Here is a 22201-nt window from a genome sequence, read left to right as displayed (position 1 = left end):
CATTATCTCCTCTTTTCTCTTCATCCCTCCTTCTCTGTTTCTCTGCACTTTTGTTGCAGAGTCCTCCCCATGGCCCTCCTCATCCAGGTGAAAAACTTCTCCTCGCCCTCTTGCTCTTTGTCCCCCGTGAATGAGAGAATAAGAGAGGGAAAGATAAAAAGAGAGTGCCTTCGGACACAAAGGGCAGTGTACCCCTCCCAGGAAGTCTGGGAGAGAGGGAGAAAAAACACATCTTTAGAGAAAGGAGGAGGGGAGGACAGCATTGTGCCCTCCTTCCTGACTCTTGGGTGTGTGTGTGTGTGTGTGTGTGTGTGTGTGTGTGTGTGTGTGTGTGTGCAACCTCATGTGTGACCGGGAGAGAAACTGAATGCCAAAGCAGTCAGTCTATTCAGACAGAAAAAAAGCAAACACACTTAGACCTCACCCTTGCATACAATACACACATGCACACACACTCACACACTAATGCACACAACTATTTAGACCCTCTTTAAGGCGGCGCCCAAGCACTGACTACCAGTTGCATTGTGTGGAATAAAAGATCCTCTTTCATCGTGCCTTAACTGTTTCAAAGAACTAAGCGGAGAGGATCAGACTGAATCTAACTGAAGACATTACAGTTCTAATCGCTGTGAAAGACAGCCAAGGTGTGGCTCAAGCAGCCCTAATGCACAACTCCTGCCCTCAGGGCAGAACTCTAGGTTGTTGATTTCCACTAAGGTTCTGTTACTCTAATGTTCCTCACATATAAGCCACCTTCAAAGGTGCAGCGCTTACTGCCATTATTGGCTGTTTGTTTGCTAAGAACTTCCACCTGAGCGAGGGAGATTGGGATTGGCAGGGAGGCAAAAAAGAAAGAGAGACAGACTAGAAAAGGAAGCGAGAGCGAAACAAACACCACAGAGTGTAAGTTGGTAAAATGTATTTATAAAGCACGGTTCACAGATAAAAATCACAAAGTGCTTCACAATAAAACAAGAGGCAAAACTATATGAAAACAACGTAAAACAATCAAATACAACGTAAAACAAGAAACTAATTAAAAGCTTGACTTCAGCCGCTTTTTAAGAGTCGGTGGACTCTGTAAAGTGCAAAGAGATTTACACAACCTTGGTGCCACTGCCTGAATAACCTGATCCCCACGAGTTTTGAACTGAGCACATGGGACCAGTAGCGACCTCTGACCTGAAGAACCAAGAGCTCAGGAAGAAGAATGAGGTTTCAGCAGGTCAGCGATATCCTGGGGAACTTTACCATGTAGGGTCATAAAAGTTAAAAATACATTTTAAAGTGAAACCTAAAATTTCCTGGCAACCATTGAAGAGAAGGCAAAACTGGAGTGATATGCGATCTTCTGTTGCTGCAGCCTGAAGGCGATCCAAAGCTGCTTTGTTGTAACAAGTAAAAAGACTGTTACAATGATTCAAACGGGAAGAGATGAAAGCACAAATAATGATGGTGTGGCTCTGATTAAACTGATTTTTTGGGAGGTGAAAGATCTCTCAATATTTTGTATGCAATTGTAAGGTTTAGTAGCAGCAGCATACCACAAGTCTTTTCATACAGGTTTCCCTTTCTTTTTTTTGTTTGAGGTTGGGGCGGGGGGAGCTATGGCCTCAATGTGAAATGCATCATATCATATCACCCCCCTGCTTACGCTCTCTTTCTCTCACTGACACATTTTAGCAATGTTTCCAGAAACAGGCACCTGACTACTGATCATATCTGCCCTGATCTCAGGGTATATTCAGTCACCAGGGTGGTCCATCACCCTCCTCACAAAAACAGCAACAACAAAAAACCCACACCTGGAGTATGTGTGAGTGCCTGTGGCTGTAGCGTGGGTGTCTATGTTCCTAAAAATAAACAACGGCATTTTCATATGATGTGGCGAGTTGTTTTGCTGCGCTAAATCACCAGCTTTTTGTCAGAAATGCATCCAGTTTGAAATTGGTTACAGTGGGGCTAGGGGCACATTCACACCCCCCCACACACGCCGCCTTTGATCACAGAGCCGATAACATACTTCAGTAGTTCTGTTGACGGGGAAGTGGAAATATGATAAATCACATTATTCTAGCTACAGGACAGTGTAACCTCATGCTCGAGTTGAAATCTGAAACAGCGATGGGGAGAGAAAGAGCGAGTGTGAGGGATAGAGCAGCATAAGAGAGAAAGAGAGAGTGAGGGAGGGACTGAAAAGGCCACGGCCGATGAATGGAAATGTACCCCTGCTTCTTCATGCTTCCGTTCCTCCCTTAAGACATGCGACTTGCCATGGTTACTCTATCAATCACTGCACAAAGCAGTCAGATAGTGCTTTACCTTTCTTCCGATGCCAATTCCTCCTCCCTTACAGTCACACACAGACGAGCCTACACGTACACACATCAGTCGGAGAACATTGTGTGTCTGCAAACTGCGGAACGATGGAGAAATAGAAATGGAAAATGTATCCGTTTCTTTTCCCTTCTCAGTTCCACACGTTACCGTGCTTAAACACGCAAAAATGCACACATCTGTGCACATGAAGATCCACGTCTGTTCCGTTCCCACCCCGGGGGAAGACAGGAAGAGCTCACAGGCTTTGTCAGAGAAAAAGGAGATAAAAAGAAATGTTATGGGTGTGTTTGCGGATGAGCGCCGGATGAGCGCGCGTCTCCGCGCGTCCGCTTTCCTGCATGCGTCCCAGCGCCGCTGAGGAATCTTTAGTTCGTCAGTCAGCAACAGGAGTTCTAAGGAAAGGCAATGGCCTGTGCGCCTCTGTCAGCTGAAAGATGTGTTTTCCTGCGAGCAATATCAGGCTGTTTCTCTGACGCCGTGATGGCCAAGATAGGGCAGAACGTTTCCCTGCTGAATACTCACATGAAAAATGAAGAAAAGAAACCTCCACGCTATCCCCCCCAACACACACACACACTCACAGCAATCCCTTTCCAGGTCCCAGCAGAGTCCATGTATGATGTGGTGAAAGTGCAACCAGGGCCTGCACCCACCACATGTGCAGGCTGAATGGGAAACAATAGGGGTGTGAAAATGAGCGACAGACATCTCACCACACACACCGCAGCCACCTATAAATGGAAATAATATTGTCCTGCGCACATAGATACTGATACACAGACTTCTCCCTCTCTTTCACAGAGCACACACACGCACACACACACATTAGAGATGCCAGTAAAACGGGGACAGTTCTAATTGTGAAACTCCCACAGCCTGCAAAATCTTCTGAGCGCTGTCTTTCTCATTACTTTTGCGGCCGTTTACTTGCGCTGAAAATATCTGCACGTCACAGCGCCAGCCGACACAATGCACATGTGGTAGTCATCAATCATAATTATCATGGTTTAAAAAAGCCACAGCTGTTATTTGATTTTAAAAACAAGCCATAGCACAGTGCCTTCCAACGATACGTCAAGTTGTCAGCGGAGGCCTTGGCCTGCACTGCAGAAACGTCTCTCTCTCGCTCTTTCTCCGGCTTCCCAAACGAGCTTGTTGGAGAGCGCAGGCGAGCCGAGCTGCATTCAACCTTTTCCCCATGACTCACCGGTGTGTGTGTCTTTATTTTTAAACATTTTCTCTCTCCGTTGCTGTGTGTTTATTCTGTCTGAGCGAGGCCGCTGTTATGGACTTCACACAACGTTTGTTTATGGCTTCTTTAATCAGGACCAGATAACGGAGAGTTGTCTCCATCTGTGGGCGCATCCCCAGAAGCTGGGTGTGTATGTCTGCGTGTCTGCGTGTAGCTCCCCTTTAACAATCCCTCCACAGTGTCCCAATAAATATTCTCCCTCTGCAGAAAATTAGCGCCCAGAAGATGAATCGGATTAAAGTGTGCACGTGTCTTGTTCACGCGCCCCCTCTCCTGCGCTTCCTGTGTCATACGTGATGTCACCCAGTCTTGATTACTGCGTTACTGCTTGCTTGCTGCGTCATCTCCATGGCAACTTTGTTGTCACTTATATTGACCTCAGACTCTAATCAAGCAGTAATGTATTATAGTTGTATTTATTTCAGAATTATTGAGCAGATACTGTGCCAAAGATGGAAACTGTTGGTTTTTCTGAAATACCCTGAAAAGCTAAAGTCTGACATTGAAATTTGGCATATTTGGAAAACACTGATAGGAAAATGAACTTTTAAAAATGTTTCCTGACAAAACGATCAACAGTTTAGCTGTAGACCAGTGGAAACGATCTTTTATTGTGTCAAGCTAAACATCACCTATATGCCACGTCTCTGAGGTATGGATCTCTCACTTCTCCTTATCACTCAGATTCTCAGTCACTCTTTTAGTGGCGTATCTCAACTCTGAGTCCCCTTCTTTGCGCAGCAGCCACGCACAAACAAAAACACAAGACTAACAAAAGCATATGTTCATGACGGGAAATGAACATGACTGAAAAGTTTGAGTGAGGGAGCAAAAGTTGTCTCAAAATTCTTGCATGTCTTTTGCACAACGGTCAGCCTGTCGGTGCAAAATTCCTTCATTTTCAACATCTTTGAAGTTTTTTTGCGTAGTGGATATTTAGAACTCCTTCTCTGCAACATTTTAATGACTCTTACACCTAAGCTTTGACTAAACTATTCTCTAACCCTTCTTTTCTTGGTTTGTATTTTTTTGGGTGGGTTTGCTGTCGGGCTTAGGATTACTAACCTTTTCACAAACCTTCTTCCAGTTCACTTTTCAAGAACTGTTTATATGACTTATAGCTAAATCAGTGATTGAAAGTTGGTTGATCCCTAAGGAAGAGCACAGCTACTCTAAGCCACAAGATTTGTAAGACCATCATCTCGCTCATCATCACAGTTGGTATGATCTGTCTTGGTCTACTGATAACACTGTGATCAAGGAGCCCAGGACTGGATTACAGACAACCTGTGTTATATATTAAAACCTCACTGGCACTCACACACTGTGTTTACTGTATGCAGTAATTTGTTTGCTCATTTCTTTAGTCTGTTATTTGTTATTCTGACTTTTTAAATAAAAATTGAAGATTGAATAAGTGATCCAATAAACATGAAATGGCACCATATTTACCCCGTCCCTCCTACCACGGAGGTTATGTGACGGGTTTAGTTTGTCAGTCTGTTTATCAACAGGATTACTCAAAATGTTACGGATGGATTTGCATTTGGCTCAGCTCGTAATGATCAACTTTTGGAGTTGATCTGAAGTCTAAATCTGGATCCAGGACATGTTTGGAAGGCTAATATACTACTAAGAAACAAGAGTTCATCTTTATATCCATCTTTACAAATAGATAAGAAAAAATCTGGAAACATAGTGACATAGTGTGTCATATATATACATATTTGTGATATAGTTCTGGATCCGTGATGGGGGAAATTCTCACTCTTGCTGGAGGTATGCAGCCTTGGACTAGCCTTGTATTTACAGGTGCCCGGTTTTCATTATAAGCAAACACAGTTTAGATTACACAAACATGAATAAATATCACATTCCTCTGTAAACATTTGACAAACCATTATTGAATGTTTTCATACCCGCATTATTTACTTTAGCTTGAAGTCTCCTTCTTATCCTCCTTTATAGGCCGAGTGCTACCTTAGGCTATTACTTTGAGCTGTCAGTATGCATTACCAAGCATACCAAACAAGCAGTAAAACAACAACACAGGCCTTGCTCATTATTTTATAAGCATGAAAGACAAGTAACTACTAAGAGTAGGTCAGTAACATCAATGCAACAGTGAAACCAAAATATCGAAATCCCTACAGAATGTCACACTGGAAGGTCCTTGAATAACACCTTGAACACCTCTCTCTGCTGTCAGACCCCCCCAAGAGTTTACATTCGTGCCTTTATTATACTTTCTTAGGAAAATATTAATTGTCAGCAGATGCTGTAGAAAAGGCTCTGCAATGATCTGACCTGTTTCATGGCACCCTGCTAACGTTGCAAGCTCATCGCTTGGTAAGAACACACCCCCTCATTACACGTGACACATGGAGCTTATGCTGTGTGTTATCCTTGACGGTGTACCAGATTTTTGTTATACTGAATTTGACTCGTCTGCTAATTATGACAGGCTACTCAAATACCCACATTTTTTGAACCAAGCACAGTTTTTTTCCATATCTCCCTGAAGTTGGATATAGATCACGCCTGAGGACAGATCTGTCCAGCCCCCTGTCAGCTTGGCTGACTTGACAAACAAACAGGCAGTGTGTCAAAACTCCCAACTGCAAAGGGCTTCTGAGAACAGAGTTTACACTCGCTAGCCTGGTGGTCTGGCTTTATGAGCAATGTTAGTGTCATACACACACAGAGACACGCAAATTCAAGTCTCACTCCTGAAGGCTCATGCAAGACCCCAAGGGCTGAAAGCAAAGCAGAGGTGATGTAAAACCTTCTTGCTTTCCCCGTGCTAATCAAAGAGATGACCTTACATGACCGAGTTAAAAGGTTATATATGTTTTCTACCAGAGGCTGACACATAGGCTGTCCCCGAGTGTTAAAAAAAGATGTGAAAAAGTGTGTGTGTTTAATGTGTGTGTGTGTGTGCACGCATGAGTCTGAGCATCCTTCACCTCTCCCTCTTTCACCACAACGCAGCTGCGTCAACACTCACCCCTCAACACACCCTCTCACGTCAGAGTGTGTGTCGAAGAATCAAAGAAATGGAGTGTGCCTGTGTTAAAGCAATGAACAAAGGGGGAAGGAGGTGGTCTCAGGAGAAACCTGAGGAAGAAGAAAGAAGCCAAGAGACTGAGAACGGGAAGGAGAACGAGATAGATAGGAAGGGGGGACCGAGGGGTCAGATCTGAGAGAAAGCAGAGTGAGACATCTGGAAAAGAGAAAGAGTCACTGGGACGAGGAGGAAATTACAGCTGCCCAACAATGATTCATTGGGGAAAATTCTCCTCTGCATCTCCCTCTCCTCCCTTCAGTTCTCCAACCTCTCTACCTAACCCTGTAACCTCTCTCTGTGTACTACTCCCTGCTCGCGAGGATGGATTTCCATATGAAAAAGGCATCCGAAACATTTATAATTTTACGTCTCTGAGCGTTTTCAAAGAACATTAAAAAGGCACGCATTGACTGACTCTTTGATTTTCCCCGTTTCTCTCTCTCTCTAGGGATCTGAGCATGAACAACATCAGCGAGATCCAGCCCAGGGCCTTCCACCGACTGCACCTGCTATCAGAACTGTGAGTGCACAATCATTCAACTCACGCTCACTTAATGAACCTGCACTGTCACAACTCGTGCATGACGAGAACCAGTAATTCCTTGAACCGCTGATACCCACAGACGCCAGAGATGAGGTTGATGATTCTGGCCCGCCTCTGATCTCCCCTACCAAGAAAGTGCCTGAAGCAATATGCTAGTATATCCTGGGATGGCTGCACAAAAGGGAGAGCTGAGGCGAACCTGATATTCACTCAGAGATCAAATATATGGTCTTTAAAGCGCAGGTTCTGTGCTCGGCATCCAAGCCTCTGCTTTCTTGCCCTCCTTGAATTCGGTTCAGCTGGACAGATCAGCAGAAACAGTTCGCTCGTAGACAAGTGTCCTCGCCAAGATAAACACACACGATGGGAGACTTTTAGGATAGCCCTGGGACAACAAATAATGCAAATAGAATTAAGTATGGATTCATTGGAATATCTTTCACATACGTCTCTTGGCTGGTAATAAATACAGCTTTATTTGATCAAATGAAACTAAACAAACAATATGTTAGACTATAAGAAGTCTAAATGTTTTCGACTACCATAGCATATGCTACAGAGGAAATCTGGCCGGCGCTTTCAAGGTAAAAAAGAAGTAGTATTGGTTTCAGTCTCACAGGGCTGTTAAAAGAATACAAGGCGCAGCAAGTTTGCAAAACTTTTTTGAACACGTTCTCAGTCAACCTCGCCGATATCGGATCTGACTACTCCAACCACCCAGCAGAATTCCGTCTCCGTTTGACAAAAGCTGCCTACAGACTTGCCCTCAGGGCGTGAATGTGCGTAAGAGTGTAGTGTGTTTGAGTTCGAGGGGGCTTATGCTTGTATGTCAGCGTTCACGTGATTATTTCACCTCTGAATCCTGCAAACTTTGTGTGTGCGCATGTGTGTGTCTTCATCGGGTGTTTGGACAGTCTGCTGTTTTCTTTGCTAATTTGCGCAGCTGCAGCCTGTGAGGCATGAGCTAACGATGATGAAAGCAACAAGGTTAGCCGGGCGGTCGCTACATTTCCTTTGAGTTGCCGTCCAACTGTGTCCGAAGAGCAGAACGAAGGGAAATTATGTGGCACTTTAAAAGCCGGAATATCGAATCGACCACTTTGATTTATTGCAGCTTATTGCATTGCTGATCTGAACTTTTGCGGTTGTAAAACGTTACAGGTCAGATATTGCTGTTGGCGTAATAACGAAAACCACGCAGTTCAGGGTGGTGCTGAGCACTGAAGCTGACATTTGCCTGCATCGGGTGGGGGGAAATGGCAGGGGTGGGGGTTGAAGCGGGGCCTTGGACACAGCTCCATCTGTAGTGTTTGTCCAGGAACAACCATCCCAGTGTTTTACAGGCCCATTGATCTTGCTTCGTCTGCATAGCTATCAAGTTCTGACACTTTATGGAGACTTTTTGTTGCTTTGTAATTCTTCCAAGGAGTATGTTCCTTCCCTGAAGCCAATTTTTTTTTCCAGCCCTGTGACCATTTCAGGAGATGTTCTGAGACGATCGTGACATTTCAAGGGCAGGAAAAGTGCTTTTTAAAAATATTCATCTCTGCCTGAAATGGTTTAAAGAGACAAAGCGATAACAGGTTGTGCTACACTTAGAAAGCTCAGAAAAACAAATCAACGCTCTCAACACAAACATGATTGGTTTGAGAGAGACAGCTTTTGATGTGGGTCTCGAGAACTGTTTGGTAGCAGGGAGAGGCAAGGGGCAGGCGTGTTGTGACTGGCAGAGTGATAAATTGTTTGATGTTGGGCTCTGCTTCGCCGCCCGCCCTCCCTTACTCCGTCTCCCTCCCACTGAATTCATTTTCACAGTCCCCCCCATCTTCACTTCACTGCAGGCCGTGTAGTCTCTGCCTTTGACATTTTTTCTGCTCTCACGTCACATTTTCACAAACTAAAACAAATTTGCTGATGGCAAGAGTTTCAACATTTATCCTGTGCTACGCTACAGGAAGGTGAGGGTACAGATTATCTCTATTTGAACACAAACTGTGTCATCCCACCTCTTATCTCTTTGCTCAGTTCTCACCTCTGTAGCTTCAAAGTGAATAACAGCTAATCCCTTTGAACCTAAAACGAGGTGATCAAATTAACTCACAAAGGTAGCTAATCTTACTGGGCTAAACCTTCCTTTGAGTCACTGCACCATTAATATTGATAATAAGATGTGAGCACAACCATCCCTCCCTCCAGCCCTTTCCCTGCCTGTAAGTCCTTATTTCTATTGATCTCAGATCCCTCTTATTAAGCCTTCATTCAGCACTTTGATCAGTGAATTTGGGTCTTAATTTAAACACAAAAACATGCACACAACTGTCAGTCAGACGAAGCTTGAAGAGAGGCGACTGCGTGTCTGTGGATTAATGAGAGGGCAGCGATGCCCATGCTTGGATACAGACTCCTAAACTGGTTTCTTATCTGGCCGTCATATCAAGGACACGCCCTCTTTTTTAAAAGTTTTGCTCTAAAAAAGCCATTTTCTCATGAAGCGGTAACTTGGAGCTACCAGAGGACGGCTTGGAGTGAGACTGCCCTCGAAGATGTTTCTTTCTGAAAACCACCGCTTCCAGCCCATCATCATTATCAAAGTCCATCCCTGTTTGTAGCTCCTGATCTCATATTTCACTCTGCTTTTGCCTTTAACTTCATAATCAGCCACTTGCGTCGTGTCTCCTACTCACCTTATCATTATCTGCAGCTATCTAACACCTCGTAATTATAGAGGTGATCTGACACCACTTCAAGTGGCCTGACAGGTGGAATAATCTGACTTCCCATCATTGGTGACTTTGCCTCTTTTGGCCTACATCTTAACTTAATGTGCACGGAATATGCTCGTCTTATCTTCTGACACTCTTGATTGGATCCAGTCATATCGCAGCCCTCTGACTCCAACTATCACATGTGAGATATGAAATCCAAATGCAAGAGTAGAGAGGTGGTGAGTGGAGGCCAACGATGCCCTGCTTGTCTTTCTCTTGGCGATAAGATTGTCTGCTGATAGGCCGGGAATATGACATGGGGGAGGGTTAAGAGGTCAAAGCGTTGGCTGGCTTGATGTTCCAGGTGCAGCACCCAGCCAAGACTATCTAATATAGACCAATTCAAACTTTTCCTCTTAGTGTTGCCAGAATGGTTCATGTGCTGCCCACAAACAACCACATTCAAAGGCTGACGCTCCACGTGTCTGCATTTTACTCCCTCAATTTCAGAGGTTAATGGCAGGTTAAGTGGTTGACCTCGATGTCAAGTCAAAGGTCATGTGCTCACATTTCTTTTGACGGGCCAAGGTTGTAAAACATGCGCGTACTAAGCACTTACATAAAACACCCACGCACAATTCGCCCTCTCGCTGATAAGACCCGTTTATCTCCTCTGTCTCCCCTTTCATCATCAACTCCTATCACCTACCCTGGTCCTGCTACCACTATGACTATCACTACCCGAGATAGTGTGCCAAAATATGATGCCGTCTTTGTTCCCGAGGTCTTTAATCTGTCGTCTTGTTTATTATTTTGAGGCAATAGAACGAGATGATACATAGAACAATCAGCGGTGGATGTGCTTCAGCGAATCCCTCTCTGATCGGCCCAAATAGGAGGGTGGTCTCACCTCTGTTACCAGCAACACCCGTCTCCACTGGCTTCTGCTATGTTACCTATGAATCATTTTATAGTTGAGGTGGAATTTTTATCTGTGCAGCACAGAGGCCAAGAGCAATTGTAACAATCCTCAAATCAAATTAAAAGAACGAAAGAAGAAAGAAGAAACAGTTGGAGCCGCGGTTTGACATGAGCAAGGCGCCTTTCATTAGACGGAGATTGATGTGGAACGACTAGGAGGCAAAGTGTGGAACATTCACTCAAACGTACGATCATTTACACACACATAAATACACACTCTGATTTAATGGAAACAGTTGGTCAGCGGCTACTGCCGATGTTCTGCTGATGTCTATCAGGAACGTCTGAGCATTTCTTTCCCTTTTCAGCATCCATCCTCGCCATCGACGTAATTATTCATTTGATAAATGACGTCGGCAAGAAAAACACGATTCTGCTTTATTGCTGTGTTGGCTACAGTTGAATAGAGAATGGCTGCACTGGCAGTGGGACGTGCACAAAATACCCTAACTACAGTGTTTGTTTTCTAAAATGTAGAATCGCTGGCATCCGTCATCGTCCACATTGAAAAATCACTTATTTCTCTTGCTGCTGCATCAAAGCCTTTCAATGCATACATATATAAATAAGTATACTATATATTAAAGACTAGCCAAAACAAGGCACTGAAGGCGTTTTTATTTCAGAAACTTAAATGCATCTCTGGAAATCGACCTAAAAATATCCCTGTTGACCAGATTGTGCATCTGCGGAAACTCAGAATGGTATTTATTGTCCCTGGAGAGACATTAAAATTCAATCAAGGGGAAACTGAACCAGTTTTTCTTGAAATTACGGATAAATATTGGGAGTGTCATTGAGTTGAATGCTCAAAGAAATAACTGTCTGTCATACGTCTGTCATTTTTGGGAAATCTATATTGAGATTTCATACGGCACTGTTTATGTCTATGTGAATAAGTTTTGACTGTGGTTTGACTAAATGGCACCACAATAGCTTGGATAGTGATCGGCTCGCTTTGTGTTCTAGCGAGCCGATGTGTGTGTTTCTGTTGATAAATACGAGATCTGTAAAAGTTATAAACTGAGCCGAGTGTGAGATTTGGCAGGCGTGGGTGGAGCTGTGTGGTTTGCCACTGCACAGTAATACAACACAGACATGTTGACATGAGCGTCAGATGTCAGAGGGAGTTTGACGGGAGCCCTCGACCATTTACCATCTGGATGCTAGTGGCTTGGGAAGGCAGACAGCACACTCTATCAATAATTTAGCATCCTGGCACTGTTGGTACAGCTTTTCCAGAAGCAGGCTGCTTAGCATTAAGCTGAAATGTCAGGCAAACATCACCTGTAGAGCAATTGTGTGAGGTGGAGGAGGGCTCCAATGAGTAACATATAACGTCTTGTGTGTGTGTTTAATAAAAGTGGGTGGTCTTGAGTTGTGAAGCCCAAATCTGTGTTTAAACTGCGCTTCCAGCTTGTGACCTTGAGAGTTATTCTGCTGGACTGAATGTTATTTATTTGGACATCTTATACACACACTCACAAATGACCATTAGGTGCTGTGTTTGATAAACAAACTGATTGGATTGCTTGTGTGAATGCGTGTGGTTTCTCTCCCCGCTGTCCTCGAGGCCCCTTTAGAATAGGCCGATTTACCCTCAAGGACATGGAAATTAGGGCACGCAATGTCTCGCTGCACACATGTGTTTGTGCGCACACATATAGTATACACCTTACTATACAAACACGCACATAAACACACTCACATCCACACATATACTTATGCGGTGCACTTGTTGACCCAGTCTCATTCAATTCAGTCTTTACTCACTCATCGGCGCTCCCAGAATTGGTTAAGGTTTCAGGGTGTGCCTCGGGCCAATAGCAACCACACTGAAGGGAATAGAAAATTCTTATTTGCATACTGCCCCAACAATAACCCCAAAGCAGTCTGGGATGAAGTCACATCACAGCCTCATCCAAAAAGTATCGAATAAAATACGTAAATGAACGTAAAGAAAGCTCTTCTCTTGAGACTTGTAACTTTTTTTGTGTCTATGATTGTATTTCGATTTTTCACTTTTATAATTTTGCTTGTTTCTCTTTTAGGCGTATCTCAGGGAATCAGCTGAGGTATATCTCAGGCCTCGCCTTCCAAGGTCTACACAACCTGAAAGTTCTGTAAGTAACTTCCTCCACCCTCTCACCTATACCACAGCCCTGGTTTAATCCCCATGCCTAAACCGCCACTGTGGGTTTATCCCACTCTATCCTTTGAAAGGGAACTTGCCCTACCTTGAATGAAACACACAAGCCATGCATCATTAACTGCAGTTAAATTTTATGAGATTGGGGGAGACATGCACTGCTTGCAGCACCTTTATTTCTAAACAAGCACTGTTTCACTTGCGAGGACACACACACACACACACACACACACACACACACACACACACACACACACACATACCCTTACAGGTGTATTGCAGGGACCTCCCAGTCACACCACCCACTGAGATTACAGAAAGTGACAAATAATTGACCAAGGACTCCATTCAAAGCTGTTCTCTTAACACCACACTTCTCAAACTGTGTTCTTGGCCACCAACTGTTAGAGCTGCTGCAAAGTATTAAATCATAAAAAAAGTGCAAAGCAGCCACAAAACTCAGAGCACCTTTTGACTTGTGAGCGCAGGATCTAATGAGTTGCAGCCATATTTCTAGTTAGCGCAGGACAAGGATTTTAAGGAGATTTTCATGAGCTTTGCCAACCCCCTCAACTCCTTTTGGACCTTGGCTGAGAAAAGTCAGAGCGGCAGTTCCACAGAATATAAACTCAGCTAGCAAACTTGTGGTTTGTAATTTGAGGGAATCTAGAGAATTACCAGGCACACCAGTTGATCTTCTTTCACCTTGTGCCGTGAAACTCACCGAAACAGAACGAGCCAACCGCAATGAACGATAGTGGGAAATACACTGTGTCATATACACTCGACACTACAACGCAAAAGGAAAACTTTGGAGGATCTCTTTGACCTCACGGTAACTGAACTATCCATTTAATTTCTTAACATAACGGTGAAGGTCTCCCTGTGTTAGACATGAAAATACTGCTGACCTTGTCTAGGTTAACCACAAGATCCCTGCTGACTCTCACAGGCACACCACACTCGCAGAGGTTGAACAGGAATCCTCCCCATTGGGAAATTCTTTGAAACAGGAAAATATATAAAAACAGAAAAGTTATATAAATAAATGTGAAAACTATGCTATTACATGCGCTATGCTCCATCCTTCATTTACAGCTAAATAAATAAACACATGCGCAAGGAAATGTTTTAATTATACTTCATATTATACTTCATATCATACTGGCGGGGGAGGAAAAAAAGAAGCATTTCTCAACAGTGGAAATACGATATACGATTCCTATCACACAAGACACGAAGCATTCACAGAGACAGACTACTGTGGCACATTGACCCCCTGGGTCTATGTGACACACCGGAGGCTTTATGAGCCTGTTTAAGTGGACTTGTCACAATAAAACTGAAGAAATAGTGTGAGATAGATAGAAAAAGCAAGGGAGGGTGAGTAAAGAGAGAGGTCTATTGTTTGCTTCCCACTTCCTCCCCATTTTTGCTCCAATCTTTTGAGAATGACATCAGCAGCCCACCCAGGGAGGCTCTTTCTCTTTTGCTCTACCCTTCATTCTCTGCTTCTCTTCAAGCTTTCACTGGCCCTTTCCTTCTTGTGTCAGATTTCCCTCACTATGAAATTTTTGTCCTGCCCGTTGCACTCTCGCTCTCGCATGTGCACACACATCCAGTACGAAAACTTCATGAAGTATAGACATGATACATATAGCTGTGTAATGTGTGTGTGCCTTGTAGGATGCTACAGAACAACCAGCTGGAGAGACTTCCTGATGATGCTCCTTGGGACCTACCCAACCTCCTGTCCTTGTGAGTCTCCGTCTTATACACATTGCACTCATCTTCTCATCCAGCAGTGAATGAAACACTGGCCACCTACGCATTTCACTAATAACCACAATGCAGGTATAGGAGCACTGCTGACAAATGACAGACCATATCCAAATGGTGGCTGCAATAGTTGTGCGCTCAGTGCTGCTGTGCTGCTTAATGGAAGAAGTCACAGCCTGATTGTGTCAGTGCAGTGCATGGTAGCATCTGGAAGCCATGAGGGAAACAGCAGACACTGCAGGCCAGCGAGAGCATCTCCAATGAGCTGTGAAACAACCCCATTTTCCATCAGTTCCCCCTCTCTTCCTCCTCTACTCCTACTCCCCTGTTCTTCTCCCACCACCCACACTGCTATCCCCCTGGCTAATGAGAGTGTTTGGTGACCTAATTGTCTAATCTGCAGGGTCAGTGTATGTGTGTGTCAGTGTGCATGCGTGTGTGTGCATGTGTGGACCACCTCATCTGCAATTGCTCACCGGTACCCCACTCTTCGAACATTGCCCTCCACATGTACTCCACGTCTCCACTTTCCAAATTATTAATTCCTTGCAAATATCCATAAAGCCTTTTCCTTCATCGCAAAGACACACACACACACACACACACACACACACACAAGTGCACACACCAAAATTGCTGGGGTTGTAACACAGGAGGGGCGTGCATGTCTAACTCCTCTACCACCTACAACGTTTCCCCTGTCTGGTATTAAGCAGGCCTGCACCCCTTCAGTACAGTCACCCAGCCAGCACACACACACACAGACACACACACACTTTGTTCTGGCAGACACATCAGTGCAGACTGCTCTTGTCTGAATTAACAAATTGCTGTCATGATGATGTCTGCGTGTCTTTGCGTACGAGCGTGTGGTCTTCACAGATCTTTTTCTTTTAGCGGATAGAAATTGTCACAAGTAATGAAAAACACACATGCACACACACTCGTGCGCACACACACACAGAGTACACAAACAGAGCCAGTGTATAGAGACGCACCTTGTCATTACAGTAATGATAAGCTGAGCACAGAAAGATTACTGGAAAGGCTTTGGAGAGTGAAGCTTGTCGGCGCCTCTCACTGACATAAAACACACCAGGTAAAAAGAAAGAGTCACATGGATTCAAATTGGTATGAATGTATTAAAGGAGGCTTTCATCCAAAATAAATCATGACTTAATCTCAAACAGCGATTCTGTTCTCAGCAGCGAGATTGATTCAAGAAATTTGCCTCTTGGAGCAGGATAATTACAGCACAGTGTGAGTGCTGTTGCTTGTGCCATCATAAGCAGACAGATGTGTTTTGGGTCCTTACCAAAGGGTTAAGTAGTGTAGCCTTATCAACACTCATGAGTTTCACAGGCAGATTTAGATCAGTGTAACCAGGTTTAGGGAAAATGGACTACATGGCAGTAAAACAGCCCCCGCCCCCTTCACCAAAGATCCTGGTTGTATAAAATTTTGTCCATCTGGAGAATTGAACAAACAGAAGCAGTAACCCAGAGCTCCAGGATCATTTAAAGGATTTTTCTCTTTCTGCCTCTGCTTCTTACTCTGGTAATCATACGTCAGACTTTGATGTGATGGACAGGAAATGTCTGCTTTATTAGCCTTTGTGGAACATTCCTGGTTCTGTCTGGACCTTCACCAGACCTGGCAGGTCCACTCGAAAAGGAGGAATTATTATTTTACCCCGGAGAACAACCCAGAGAAAGCAGAAAGACCTTCTGTAGCTTTCATCCTGTGATTTGGTTCAGGGACAAACAATGTCCACAGTTGCAGGATACGGGGTGCACAAGGGCAAATGTTTAGCGCTGCAAAAAGAAAAAAAGAAACGTGCGCTGAAAACACATTCAGAAGTATTTACATATATGGTGCTAGGTGCCTCTGTGTGTGTGAGCATCTGCCAGTGTATGCAGTTGCTCTCCTGATGGAAACTTCCCCCAGGCAGACAAGCCCAGAGTTCAGAGTTCAAGTTCAGATTTCACTTTGAAGATGCTTTTTGTTTGGTAAAACCTCCGAGGGGGCGAGGAGAACTGGAGCGCAGGAATCAAAGAACCTCGGCAGAAGATTGATAAGGAGGGGATGTTTGAAAGATGAACAAGAATTAAGGACTGAGATGCAAAAGGGATTCAAAGCAGCTGGGGAGTGCGTCAATGAAGATATAAGAAACAAAACGCGAGTGCGAGAGAGGCCGGAGGGAGGGAAATGAATGAGTGAGTGTGACGGGCCAAAGAAAGAAGAATAGCAGGAGGAAGTGGTCTCTCTTGTCAACTCCGCCCTGAGGGGATCATTCATCATGATCGGCAGAGTGTGTGTGTGTGTGTGTGTGTGTGTAAATGTACACGGACGGCGTGTCCACACTCATGGCCTGTGGGTTCAGAGCACAGAGGGGAACAAAGGTTTGTTAGGTTTTTTTTTATAGTTGAAAAGATGAAAGTGCATATGTGGCAGTGTGTGAGTGTGTGTGTGTGTGTTTGCTGTCACTTCATTGGCTGTAAGAAGTCGCATTAGCGTTTGATTGGTGGAAATTTCAGAGACTAAACTGGGAAAAAGTAAAAAAGCTGAGAATGCTTCCTTCTGTCTTCTACCTTTTCCAGACACTCAGCGAGTGTCACAACAAAAAGAGCACAAATATAAAAGACTCACCACAATCATTTCCACATTTTTGCAACTGTCATTTTCTCATCTTACATTTCACACATGTCTGTGCTGGCGAAGCTTCTCGTGGCGTATTTAGCATGGGAATAAATCATAATGAGAAACTTCTAAGAAGCTGCAGTAAAGATGAAAGAAGCAGAATAAAGGACGTGTAATTCTCATAATAACCTTCCTGTAAGCCAAACCGTTTCAGTGCCGTGACACACAACCACTAATGCACACAGAAGCACAGATACGCATCCACATGAGCAAGAATACTGTACTCAGACTTGGTGATTATCTCGTTAAGCTCAGTTCCTCTCACCCTGCAGGCGTCTTGACGCGAACCTGTTGTCTGTGGTTCCGGCTGAGGCCTTCAGAGGCGTCCGCTCCCTTAGACACCTGTGGCTAGATGACAACTCCCTAACGGAGATCCCAGTGATGGCGCTTGACTCTCTGCCCTCCCTGCAGGCCATGACGCTGGCGCTCAACCAAATCACACACATCCCAGATTACGCATTTACCAACCTCTCTGCCCTTGTGGTACTGTAAGTTGCATTGTGCGTTATTTGTCCTCCGCTGAGCTGAAATAATGTTTCGACATACTGTGGCATTGTTTTTGTTTTTTTTCATGAAATTAATTTCAATTTTTTGAAAAATGTCTGTGTCGTTTTTCCAGGCATCTCCATAACAACCACATCAGGAGCATGGGCTCGAGATGTTTTGAAGGTTTAAACAGTCTGGAGACACTGTGAGTATCCAACATTCATGCATTCTCACTGAAACACACAGCCGTGCTCACACACACACTGTTGGACAGTATTAAAAATAACAAAGGACGTTTTAACAGTCTGACACGCACGCACGCATGCATGCACGCACACTGAAGGGAATGCATTTCTTTGGCCTAAATGAGCACCTCCTTGTTTCCAAAATCACCACTGCAGGCTTTTTGATTACAAAGCATCAGCAAGTATCAACATTCATTTGCTATAGTAGTGTTTACAGCAATCACATTGCCTCAGTATAACCCAAGATATTTGAAAAACTCCCTAAATATAACCTGAAGGAGGTAACACAACCAAAAGACTCACATTATGTGCCTCACTAAAGCCCTGATTGTGTGTGAGTGTGTAGGTGTGCTTGTGTGTGTGTAAAGCTGGTTGGTGTTACTTGGAACACCTGAAAAAAATTTTGTTTTTACAAATCATATGAAACAAGTGCGCCAAAGAATAATGAAGTGTGGTGCTAAATTGTAAAGTCATAAAAATGATTAATGCCCCGATAATTTCATGAAGCGCCTGAACGTTTCTCAAAACCACAACCAACGAATGAGTGACGGGAATGTGAAGGTAAAAAAGTCGTCTTTGATTCCTTTAAAGCATCATCGCGGTGTTTTGAATGAGCAGTTGCTAGCCAGAGTTAGGGTCAAGTAAAGACTACAGGAGAGAGTTTTCGCGAGTACGTGCCGTCGCCTCAATTACTACCTCCTAACCACACACCAATATGGAAACCGCAGAAAACCGACACAGCTTCATGAAAGAGGTGGGGAGAGAAAAGAAATAGTGTCTCCTGCAAAATTCACGGTGGTCTGATGAAAACACTTTGTCTGGCATGCTGCTTAACAACCTGTTGAAGTGTTAAAAAAAATAAAAAAAGCACGGCTTTCTTTTTTATGAGTGTCTGGGCACATGCACGTGCGTGCACATAAGCGAGTACTGTCTGCCTGTGCAATAATACAGCTTTACGCTCAAATTGAAAGTCATTATCAGTTCTGGGAACTGTGAGGAAACACGGCGTAAGGCGGAGGAGGAATGGTTAAGGGGATGAAGGGAAACTGGAGATTGTGAAAAAGAGGGATGGAGCTCTCTGGACCAGAATAGTGCGTGTTAAAGTGTTTGGACTGTCAGCGGTGGGGGAGAGATCGATGACTCGGCGGGATAAGATGACAGGTGTCATTGACGTGGGGATCGCACTGGTATGATGGGTTAATCTCTCACAGTGGCTTTGCTTATGAGAAATACGAGAGACCATCTGTATCGCCGCCACCCTCCCCAACCCCTAGTGTGTATTATAAAATCATTACTACGAGGAGCCGTCCAGAGGCCTGCAGGAAAATGCAACAGCATATGCAAACAAGACAGAACAGACACCGGCAGACAAACATTTCACAACATTTGCTGGAAATACATACATATATCTCTCAAAGTTCTTCATCAAAGGTATTTGGCTACTTGAACAGAATAAAAACAAATCCAGTTGAATAGGACTTTAGGATATCCTTTGATCTTGATGGCTGGAAATCTTCAAAGGAGGCTCTTAAGTGCACACATGCCCTGGCATACATTTTAATACACCAAAGTACATACTCGTATACATGCAGTCACATGTACACTACATTTCTCCCATGCACAGAAGGGCTCTAATGTGCATACTTGTGTAAAGAATGGAAATACAGTCTAGGAACTGTGTCAGGTGTTTATCTTATTGAGTGTGAAAAACTGATGAGACAAAATCCTGAATAATCAAGACGGAGCAGTAAAAGGTCAAGGGTCACACCCAAATCGCAAACGACACTTCGCCAATGTTTGATACACTAATAGTCTGATATGCATCAAAGTGAAAGCACAGTTTTAAAGAATATAAAAATGCTTTGGGTAATTTAGGGATCTACTTCATCGCATAGTTAGGCCATTAATCTACTCTCAATCTGACACATGCCGCGGAGATGGTGGAGAACCAAGATAAGGTCTGCAAACTTGTTTGTGAGATCGATTGCTGGAATGTTAGATAATGGTCACATCTTTTCTCCATCTCACCAACACATTTTTCATACAGGTACATCTTAGAATTAGCGACAGAATTGGTTGAATTTTTTTACTCCCTAAGAAAGAGGTAATGGCGCTCAATTCAGTTCAGTTTTATCTACATGGTGCCAACTCACAATGAGAGTCACCTCAAGGTGCTTTATACCAGCGGTCCCCAACCCCCGGGCCTCGGACCGGTACCAGGCCACGAGAGTAGAGGCTCAGGTGTGAAATGTCTGGTTTTCAGGGTTTTTATCGGTGTTCAGCGTTATTTTGTTATCGTTTTTATCGTTAACTCGGTTTTCCTGGGTCTTTTCAGGTGTGTTATGAATAAATCTTCTTTTTTTCGGTACCGGTACTAGTTTTATTTTGTTGTATTTATCTGCGACACCTTAAAGGCCGGTCCGTGAAAATAATGTCGAGCATAAACCGGTCCGTGGCGCAAAAAAGGTTGGAGACCGCTGCTTTATACTGTAGAAAAAAGAAAACCCCAACAATCTGACTACCCGTATGAGCAAACACTTGGTGACAGCAGGAAGGAAAAACTCCCTTTCAACAGGAAATACCACGCTCAGGGAGGGGCAGTCTTCTTCCAAGAGTAGTTTGGGTGAGAGGAAAGAGAAGAAAGCAGCGAGAAACAGAGTTTAGAGAGGAGTGAAGAAGAAACAGCGTGTTAGGTGAAGCCCTGCCCACCACCAGTCTAAGGCTACATAACCAAAGGATAGTTCAGGGCCCTAAAATCTTCTATCAGCGACACACACACACACACACTCGTGCAACATTTCTCACATAAACATATAAGACCACATGATGGATGGATGGTCTCCATCATGACTGGTATAAACATGCTGCTTTATAATGACTGTTTCTCTTACTGGTTCTCTCACAGGGATTTAAACTACAATGATCTGCAGGAGTTCCCTGTGGCCATCAGGACACTGAGCAAACTTCAGGAACTGTGAGTACACACACACGCAAACACGAAAAACACACCTGCCCGACATGACTATCGTGGTTGCGTTATCCCGAGTAATCCCGTTAAGTGATTTTAATGTGGCACTCGGATACAATCTCTCTCACCCCAAGCAGGTGCTGGCTACACACCCACGCAGCCGCTCGCCTGCACGTACACACAGGCGCACATGCACACACACAAGCCGTGTTTTCCCTCCGCTTCAGCAGATGTTCTGCAGCGCGCCTATGTGTCACAGATACAGCGTATGTGTGCGTGTCTACATCTCATGTATCCAAAAATGCTTTTCAGCTGTGCAAAGGCAGGTGCAAGATGAGAACATGTGACTTCTCAATCGCAAACACACTCTGTCCCTCCTCCAAACACAAACATGCACACACAGACTCCAAAATAAATAATAACAATGATTATTAAGATCATCAGAAACATATTTACAGAGAACCTGACTAACATTGTCTTTTTTTATATTTGCAGGGGTTTCCATAACAACAATATCAAAGCCATCCCTGAGAGGGCCTTTGTGGGAAACCCTCAGCTCCAAACCATGTGAGCTTCAATGCTGCTATCTGCACAGACAGACTCACAACTGAGACTTCATCACCATCAGCCATTTACAAAAACAAATTATTCTCCGGGGCGTGACGTGATTGTCTCTTTCCTCTCTTTTTGTTGCAGTCATTTCTATGAAAACCCCATCCAGTTTGTGGGAAAATCCGCTTTCCAGTTCTTACCTAAGCTGCACACGCTGTAAGTATGCGGTCAGCAGGAACCATTCCAGTGAGTTAGCCCAAACACTGTGTAAATCATCTTCTGTCCTTTGCAGTGAGGGTTGAGTGGACATGTGTAATGGCCTACTGAATGATGTTGTGTTAGCGTATTGCTGTGCTGTGTGCTGATGTGGTAAGAGAGAGTGTGTTGTAAGAACATGTTGAATGGTGTGACTTATGATGTCTAGTGAGAC

The 22201-nt window shown here is 44.1% G+C and overlaps 2 protein-coding genes across 3 annotated transcripts in view; one reads left to right on the top strand and one right to left on the bottom strand.

Moving 5' to 3' along the window:
- lgr6 (leucine-rich repeat containing G protein-coupled receptor 6) overlaps positions 1 to 22201 on the top strand; it is a 38601-nt gene that overhangs the window by 9098 nt on the left and 7302 nt on the right. The window contains exons 2-9 of the mRNA XM_082518179.1: positions 7111 to 7182; positions 12944 to 13015; positions 14728 to 14799; positions 17793 to 18008; positions 18140 to 18211; positions 21157 to 21225; positions 21715 to 21786; positions 21916 to 21987. Of these exons, the coding sequence (XP_082374305.1) occupies positions 7111 to 7182; positions 12944 to 13015; positions 14728 to 14799; positions 17793 to 18008; positions 18140 to 18211; positions 21157 to 21225; positions 21715 to 21786; positions 21916 to 21987 (717 nt within the window). The remainder of the gene's footprint in view (positions 1 to 7110; positions 7183 to 12943; positions 13016 to 14727; positions 14800 to 17792; positions 18009 to 18139; positions 18212 to 21156; positions 21226 to 21714; positions 21787 to 21915; positions 21988 to 22201) is intronic.
- Positions 1 to 22201, bottom strand: part of LOC309696789 (uncharacterized protein) — a 56778-nt gene that overhangs the window by 33732 nt on the left and 845 nt on the right. The gene's annotated exons all lie outside the window — the stretch shown is intronic.

The sequence above is a fragment of the Aulonocara stuartgranti genome, assembly GCF_965226115.1.
Source record: "Aulonocara stuartgranti genome assembly, chromosome: 20".
NCBI lineage: Eukaryota > Metazoa > Chordata > Actinopteri > Cichliformes > Cichlidae > Aulonocara > Aulonocara stuartgranti.
This window is presented reverse-complemented; position numbering and strand designations above follow the sequence as displayed.